The sequence below is a fragment of the Solea senegalensis genome, linkage group LG5 (assembly GCF_019176455.1).
Source record: "Solea senegalensis isolate Sse05_10M linkage group LG5, IFAPA_SoseM_1, whole genome shotgun sequence".
Taxonomy (NCBI): Eukaryota; Metazoa; Chordata; class Actinopteri; order Pleuronectiformes; family Soleidae; genus Solea; species Solea senegalensis.
This window is the reverse complement of record NC_058025.1, coordinates 3476436-3485722: the sequence shown is the minus strand read 5'-3', so window position 1 is coordinate 3485722 and position 9287 is coordinate 3476436. Positions and strand designations below refer to the sequence as shown.

Genomic DNA, 9287 nt, shown 5'->3' with positions numbered 1-9287 from the left:
TTAATATCTTTAAAAAAAGAGGCTAATTTTAAGGTTAAAAACCTTCACTTATACAAACACACTGGACGTTTAACTGTTACATGCATGCATATGGATTGTGATTGGGTTAGATTACGTTCATTTAAACAAAGACATTTTTATCATTTTCTTTGTTTAAAATCTATATTTTCCTTCAGTATTAAAGCAGAGGGACCTCCTCCTCCTCCTCCTCCTCCTCCGCTCCACCGCTCTTGGTCAGACATGGCAGGCCATCAAAGGATCAACTCGTTCCCTCTCCACCTGTTCAAATCACTATTAATCTGCTGCCCTTCCAATAAAAGGCTTGGCTTTCACCGAGGAGCCAATGAAAGGATGTGAGACTCGGGCCAATCCCAGGCCGCATTCTAATGTGGACCGTCTTTATCAAGGTGTCACTCCATTTCCACACTCATTTAGGATTTCTGAGGAGAGAGCGCGCGAGAGAGAGAGTCCGGGACAGGAGGGATGTGTCTTTAGGTGAAACGTTAAACTCAGGAGCCTCGTCCAGAACCTCCAGAACCTCAGATATGGAGATATCAGGCGCCACACTGTGGCTGAGGAGAGGCGAGAGGCAGAGGTGAAGAGTTTGTATGGTAACATCTCAGACTCTGTTAGAGTTGCTATAGTTGCTTTGATTTTCATTTGAGAACCTGGGAAGAGTGGGTGTGACCCCAGGCTCCAGAGAACTCCTCGCGAGGCCCAGCTCAGGTCTCCTCCTTTGCGTGGACCTTACTGGATGTTTCACTGAGATACAAACGTTCCCCCATGGATCCAAACATCCAGGGATCCTTCCTGTTCAACAACGGCCTGAACCAGTTCCCCTCGGACCTAAAGGCACCGGTGTGTCAGTACTCGGTGCCCAACTCTTTCTACAAGCTCAGCCCGGGCCTGAACAGCCAGCTGCAGGCGGGGACGCCGCACGGCATCAGCGACATCCTGAGTCGCTCCATGATGGGCATGGGCTCCACGGGCACCACCACCCTGCTGTCCGGATACTCCACCATGGGCGGCTTCAGCCCGGCCGTCACCGGCACGTCCGTGTACTACAACCGAGACTACAACTCCTCGCTGAGCGGCTTCTCCAAGCCCGGCGCCGCCGAGTGTCCCATGAAGAGTCGCAGCGTGAGCTGCTGGGCAGAGAGCGGCTGTGACTGGAGAGCAGGGAGGCAACAGTGTAACAGTGAGTGTCAGGGAGATTAGATTAGATTAGATTAGATTAGATTAGATTAGATTAGGTTAGATTAGGTTAGGTTAGGTTAGGTTAGGTTAGGTTAGGTTAGGTTAGGTTAGGGTTAGGGTTAGGTTAGGTTAGGTTAGGTTAAGTTAGGTTAGGTTAAGTTAGATTAGATTAGGTTAGGATGGAATAGAATAGAATAGAATAATATAGAATAGAATAGAATAGGGCTTCATATATATATATATACATACATATATACATATATGTATATATATATATGGAGTAAAAAACTTATGTGAAATGTTCACATAAGAAGCTTGGGGGAAAATTACAAAGAATTTATTATCAAAGTAGTTTGTTTATTGCAGCTGTAGAATAGAACAGAATATAAAAGGATGGATGAAATCATGCAAAAGGCAACATATATAATATATTAATTACTATATAGGTCTACATTTTAATAACAAACACAAAATATTTGACACCTTGCTGGTTTCACTGCATTATTCCTTTAGGAAGTGGAGGCAGTGAGAAGAATAAAGGTTACGTTAAAACAACAATAATTTTAATTTACAAATACAAACAATGATTTAAGAGGAAAGATCAGAGTCCGAAGGTAAAGATTTGACAAAATTATGAATTTGTTCCAGTTGTTGTTGCAAATATCAGGTGTTAGAAAAAAAAAAAGAAACTAAATGAACACATTTGAGTTTTTGAGAAATCGAAAAGGAAAAAGAAATTAATAAAAACGACAATACTAATACAATGTAATGCAATAATTTACAATAGAAAAAATTCAATTAAAATAACAGGAAATAGCAAATGCCACAGAAAATAACTTATTAATAATTATACTACTAATATTTTGTATATGGCAGATTTTAAGCTTAAAGAACTTTCCAGAATTTATTTTAAAAAGGACAAAGCAGCACTGAGCCTTAAACATAAGCCAGATATCAATAAATCAATGTCAATAAAACATAATAATGATAATAATAACGCATCTATAAGCATCTTTCAAGACACTTCACAGAATAAACAAGTACACAAAGTAAAAGCTGTGATAAAAAGCAACAAATACAAGAAATAAAAACAATGACATCTGTGTTTTCAGGTAATTATTAAAAATGATTGTCATGAATAGTTTACACTTTAAAGCAAAGTTTTAATACATTATTAAAACTTTTTTTTTTTTACAATTCACTAAATAATATTTATATTGTAAAAACGGCGGCTGCTCCTTAAAATAGATCAATCTATTTATTTTCTGGATTTATTGATTTGTAATTTGGTTAAAAATGAAGAAAATGGTAAATAGAAAATATCTGATTTTGAGGAAAATATTCACATTTAAGAAGCTGAAATTTAGAAAATGTGTTAATACAAGTTCAAAAACTGTGGTCATTTTTATTATATTATGAGAGGAAACGCCCATAAACAAATATATTTGATTGATTTTCAGCGTATAAATTACAAATACGATGAGTTTTTTGAACGTCGAGCAAATAAATTGGAGTTGAAATGAACATTTCTCCCTTTTTTCGGTGGTTCAATCCATTATATACATGTGATTTGATTGTTGTGTCCAGGTGGCGGTCCTCTGGCAGAAATGTCGGGCAGAAAGAAACACACCAGACCGACGTTCAGTGGACATCAGATCTTTGCTCTGGAGAAAACGTTTGAACAAACCAAATACTTGGCCGGACCCGAGCGAGCGAGACTGGCTTATTCTCTGGGAATGACCGAGTCACAAGTGAAGGTAAGAACTGGACTTTTACACAATGAGTGATGGAAATAAGTTTTAAGTATAAACACAGTGTTTGAGATTTAATGGGAATGAATTTAGTGACTGAGAAACTACGTCCTCAGTCTTCTGTGTTAATGTCTACGACGTTATTATTATTATTTTAAAGATTTGTAGACTTAAAGGTCCATTTGTGGTTCTTTTCTGACCCTTCTTGAAGAATTGTGGTGCTTCTATATGACATACCGCCTGGATAATCCTGCACCACCATCACCATCATCATCATCTCTCTTCTACTGTTGTAATAAACATTTGTTCTGTTTAACTGCAGAATAGTTTTGCAGTAGAATTCACTTCAGAGACTCTTTGTGACGCGTCTTCACAGTTTCAGTCCTCTGTCTTTCCTTCCTCCTTTTACCTTAATCAGAAAAGACAGTGGTGTGGAGACAGACGATGGGATTAATCAGCCTTTTATGAACTAATTTGACAATGGTTTGAATTGAATGGACATTCTTTAGATGTAAAGGTTACACACTATGGCTTTAAGCAGGAGTAGATTTTAGTAGGTGAAGGTTTTAAGAGGCTAAAGTCCGTTTTTCCTCTCGCGTTATCAGTGACCACACAATCACACATTTTAGGCTGTGATCAGATTATCAGCTGCAACGTTCCAATCGGATTCAAATCAGCTTCTTTATCGACGAGATTTGAGTGAACTACAAGTGTCTCACAGCTGAACATGACTGTGTCCTCGCAGGGGACAGATTAAATGTCATATTTGTACTGAAGCAGGAGATCGCAGCTCATTTACGGCTAATCCAGATTATATACACTCTTCGTTTCTTTAGATTTTGCTGCATGTCCACACCAAACGTGTGTGTAATATGCAAAAAGCCTCAGGGATGAAAGAAAGAAATTGATTTAGAGGAGCGCAAGACGGGGGCGGGGCTTCATGTTGTCCAAATCACACAGAACCACACGAGAATTCAGACGTCAGTATGAGATCTTGGTGCTAAAATGACAGATTGGTTAAAAAAACAAGGACGAGACCATTTTTAAGTGTTTAAATTTAAAATATATAAGATATTTTTCCTACAAGTTGTTAGTATTAGAATATTTTTGGTGAGCAGCGAACAATGACCTCACACTTACCCTGACCATGTGACACTGATCTGGTTTTATTCTTTTATTTTGTTAATTTTAACTTATATACTTCTAACTGCTCCTTCTTCTTTTGAAGCTCCTCATTTGTTCAAAGTCCTTTTTCTATCGCTAATAATCTTCAATAATCCTTCAAAATTGTTTACACTATGAAGTTCTCCTTCATCCTCATTCTTAAAGTCCCGCCCCCCCCGTGTATAGCCCCGCCCTTGCCGTGTGCAGATCGATAACAATCATATTAAACTGAAAATATTGGATACGAGTCACAATGATCGGCCTGATCATGTGAACATGAAACCACAGTCAGTGAAGGCGTCGTGTTGTGTTCAGGTGTGGTTTCAGAACCGCCGCACCAAGTGGAGGAAGAAGAGCACGACGGAGCCGAGCTCCACGCAGACGAACCACGCGGGACAGGCGTCCGACAACGAGGTGGAGGACGAGGAGTACAACAAACCCCTGGACCCGGACTCTGACGACGACAAGATCCGACTGCTGCTGCGCAAACATCGCAGGGCTTTCTCCGTGCTGCGCCTCGGACCGCACCACGTCTGACACACACACACACGTCTCTGTAGAGTTGTGAGGACATTTAGTAACATTAATATCATTCCCGTAACCTTTATCATGACCTCAAACACTCGTAACCCAAATATAAAGCTGCAGTACGTAGCATTTGTTGATTTTTGTTACAAAAGAGCTGAAACTAGTGATTGAGACCATTTTAACTCCTCAGGAAAATGTTTAACGACGTTTTAAATCAAGCGAGACGCACGTTACGAGCTCTTTTTTTTTTACAATAAACTTCCATTGAAACATCATTTTTATTCCTTTAATAAACACTCGATGGAGCTGACGGAGGGAGCGTTTGTGTGTATACAGCAGCGGAGCAGAAGTGGGCGGGGACAGAGAGGCGTTAAACTGCTGAATAGCCGGTTTGTGGAGAAATGATTCATTGACACTTCTTTGTGTTTTACTGTGTCACCGGGCGACACGAGATCAAAGGAGGCGTGGCTTGAGTTTAACCCAGAACACAAATTGTTATAGGGAAATAAAATTAAAGGTCAAATAACATGTTTATATAATACAGTAATTAGTTAACCTTTTTATTTATTAATATTAACCCGATGACACTTATATAAGTTGTTTTTTTGGATAATTTTGTGTTGAGATCACAGTTACGTACTACAGCTTTAACCCAAACCATAAAACCAAGACTTAACCCTCAAAAATCCTTAAAAAATGTCCTCACAATTATAGTTTTGAACCAACCATGCACACACACACACACACACACACACACACACACACACACACACACGCACACACACACTCCTGCAGACCTGCATGACGACATCTAATCTAAACTCAAAGTGACATTAAAGTGCAGTTCCGCATGTTCACAGCAGGAAGAGCAGCAGACGTCAATGAAACAAACAAACAAACAAACAAATGTTTACTTTTCTAAGTGACTGAAGAATCTGTTGTGTTCACTGTGACACTGACATGAGGGAGAATCATGTCACACAATTCATTTTGTAAAAGAAATATATGAGAAAAAGATGCCAAAAAAACAACATCTGCATGATGATATTGATCATAATAATCCTGATAAATAAATAAAGAAATAAAACACTAAGATGACATTGTTTCATGTGTCCTCTTTTTTAAAAACAGCTCATTTGTTGTTGTTTTTAAAGTTTAAAGACTATACTTTTTCAGTTCTCAATAAAATAAAGAAAGATTTAAATATAAATAATGTGAAAATATGAGAGAAAAGTCCATAATCAAGCCTCTACTTTTTTTAATCTGTTTTGATTCACCAAAATCTAATCATTTCTTACAAATTTCTATTTTACTTTTTCAAATAAAACAAACAGACAGAAAAACAGCCAAACCGCATGATGGCGTTAAATAACTGAGTGCTGAAATGTCTCTTATGTTAAATCATTTCTGGAGAATTAGATTTTAAATACTGAAACATGATCTTAACATTAATGTTCACACACAACCATAAACTCTTAGAAATGTTGCAGAGAGGCAAAAATTCAACTTTCGATGAACGTTTTTTCCTTTCATTAATATAAACATCATTGAAGTAAAAATCTGCATATTTAATCTGTGGAAAAATAATCTTTAAATGCAGGTTTTTGGTCAAAGAAGCTTAAGTCAAATCTCAAACCAGTTTACTTTGAATGACTTAATTAATGAACAAATGGATTAATGAAGGCATACACTTCAAAAAAAGTCAAATTTAAAAAAAAAAACAACACAAAAAATAAAGTGAAGAAGGAAATAAATCAAATATGTCGTTGATTTTTGTAAAAGTTGTAAAGTATATAAAATAAAAAGTCTTATAATTCCCCGTGAGACAGAAAACAAGCATGTTTTAGTCGTGGAGTGACCGTTTACAAACCAAACGACAGCGACGTGTGAGGAGAGGTGCAAAGGTCACAGGTCAAAGCTGCAGTCATTTACCAGTGTGGTTTGGATTAATTGAAGACAATGAGGCAGCGCGGGCCGCTCGGCATCGGCCGACGTAAAATCAATAACAGCAGAGAAGCTCATTCACGGCTGAAGCTCAGAGAGTTTGACTCCATCTGTTCTGACGTCAGAGGAGGAGAAGAAGAAAAAACACCTTTTTTTTTTCCTTTCATCGCTCGCTTTGGAGCAAACGTGATAAATAAACAAATATTCAAAATTAAATATTTTCCCGGAGTCGGTTTTTCGCGATCTTTTAAAATGTGGATTTACTTGAAGTCCAAAGTGAAATGTAATGAAAGTTAGAGTTGACGGATCGGCTCTTGCAGACGGTGGGTCTGAGCGGCTCGTTCCGTCTTCACACGAGACGCAGATTTCATTTTTTTCCCTCCTCGTTTTTCTTCTTCTGCCCCAAAAAAAAAAATAAGCACGAGCACTGAGAAACGAGAGGAAGTCACTTCACTAACAAACACCATGAGTTAGAGTTAGAGCAGCCAGAGAGTTCATTTATCATCACTTATAAATCACTTATATGTGAATTATCTTGATGATAAGTTACATTTTCATTACATTACATTACATTACATGTCATTTAGCAGATGCTTTTATCCAAAGTGACTTACAAGGGAATGCACACGAGTACCGGATTTAACCACTGAGCCACCCCACCCGCTTTTCAAGGTCAAATATATGGTTTCTTGTCAGTTTGTGGTCCAGATCCTAAATTCACTCAAGACACAACGAAACTGTGGATGTTTATAAGTCAATAAAAAGTGACAGAACAGTTTTTATGAGTGTAATATTTTATTTACAAAATGAATGAATGAATGAATGTAGTGTTGAGTTCATCTGAAGGTAAAATACTGGCCTTACAATCAACTCCACTCCCACGAAAACCATGTCCATAAAAACAAAACAATGAGCTGCTGAGATTATAATCTGTGCTCAATCTACACACAGTCTGAATGTTTAATCTTGTTAGGGTGATATTTAACACAACAGTAACTGACAGAGCCAAAAAAGGACAATATTTTTCTGTGAAATTTATGCACAAAAGGAAAACTGTACCACCAAGCTTTTCAAAATAAAACACCTCTAACATTAAAAACCTGAATTTTTTTTACTTTTCTATGTCAAATAAAGCCCAAAGTCCCACAGAACAAAAACAAAAAAAATCAAACCCATAATAAACATTATAATGACAGTAAAACACAGCAGTGGTGCTACAGTATGAAGATACTAACGACCAAAATAAGACCAGAAACGTGTGTGTTTCTCAATCCTTCTCCTGCTCTAACACCTGAAACATTTGAATCAGGTTTGTTAGAGCAGTGACCAGGACCAGGACCAGGAGTGAGAAACCCTGGTTTACTCGATTTAAGCAGGATTTTGTGATGTCTAAGTGAAGACGAGGTTTAAAAAAAATCCAAACTCCTGAACATCAGTGACACGTAAACACACAACGACAGAAAAACTCTTTTGGCAAATGAAATAACGTGAAAATGGAGGAAGAGAAACTCAAAACCCTAAAAACCTTAAACCATAAACGTGTGTGACCAGATCTCTCTGAGGGAGGGAGGAAAAAAAACGTCAAACTGACGTGGAGATTTAACGTAGCAACAAAAAAACCTCTGTTTTTATGAACTAATTTATTTCAATAATTATTATTATTTACTAGTTTATGAACTAACTAACAAGAGAGTTCAGCTGTTTTTCAAAAAACTAAACTTTGCTCTGTTTTCTGAACAAAGAGATTTTTTTCGCTAGAAAAGAACAATTTATTCCAACTGTAATTTCCCTCCAAAAATATATAGAACATTTTTTTAAGTAACAGGATAATAATTTTAGCTGTTTATCAGAATTAATTACATAAATTCCCCTACATATATATGTATGTATATACATATATTTATATATATATATATATATACACATACATATTTATGTATATACATACATATATACACATATATGTATGTATATATGTATGTATATATATGTATATATGTATGTATATACACATATATATTCATATGTGTATATATATGTATGTGTATACACATATATATTCATATGTGTATATATATATATACATACATATATATACATATATACACATATATATACATATATATACATACATATATATACATACATAGACTGTGCAGTGTGTGTCAAAACTACTGTGGCTGTTCCATTGTTATGGTCACCTCTAAATAATGTCACTATGGATTAAAATGCACTCTGAAAGGGGAAGTTTTGTGTCTTTGTGTTTTATCTGCTGAGAACATCAGAGCAGGGACGTCAACAGGAAACGGAGAGAGCAGCGTTTTTCTACTGTGTTTCTTGTTGGTGTTAAATCCTGTTCACAGATACACAAAAAACCTGAACCGAGACTGAAAAATAAGAAATCAGAGCCTGCGACGCACACGACTTATTTAGAGATTCTGGCCACATTACGATTGGCTGAATGTGACTTCTGACTTGAAAGTTGACATTAAAGGCTGTCAGGGAACGAAAAATCTGTTTTTGATTTTCTTTGCATATTAAGGTTTTTTACAGATCCTTTTTTTAACCCTGTACAATATTTTTTATCCCAAATCAGATTCAAACCACATGTATGGAATTAGATTGGTGTCGACAAAAATGAACCACAAAATCAAAATGACACAAATGTAATCATTCAAAAATATTTACATTTTGTTTGCAGTG

The 9287-nt window shown here is 36.7% G+C and overlaps 1 protein-coding gene across 1 annotated transcript; it reads left to right on the top strand.

Moving 5' to 3' along the window:
• Positions 1-369: 369 nt before the first annotated feature.
• On the top strand, positions 370-5374 carry nkx6.3 (NK6 homeobox 3). The gene is made up of 3 exons (XM_044025849.1): positions 370-1198; positions 2785-2954; positions 4428-5374. The coding sequence occupies exons 1-3, from the start codon at positions 784-786 to the stop codon at positions 4647-4649; spliced, it is 807 nt and encodes a 268-aa protein (XP_043881784.1). The 5' UTR covers positions 370-783; the 3' UTR covers positions 4650-5374.
• Positions 5375-9287: the final 3913 nt, after the last annotated feature.

Coding starts and splice junctions, on each gene's coding strand:
- nkx6.3 (XM_044025849.1), top strand. CDS start 784: ATGGATCCAAACATCCAGGGATCCTTCCTGTTCAACAACGGCCTGAAC. Junction 1,199..2,784: donor AGGGAGGCAACAGTGTAACA/GTGAGTGTCAGG, acceptor TGTTGTGTCCAG/GTGGCGGTCCTCTGGCAGAA. Junction 2,955..4,427: donor TGACCGAGTCACAAGTGAAG/GTAAGAACTGGA, acceptor TGTTGTGTTCAG/GTGTGGTTTCAGAACCGCCG.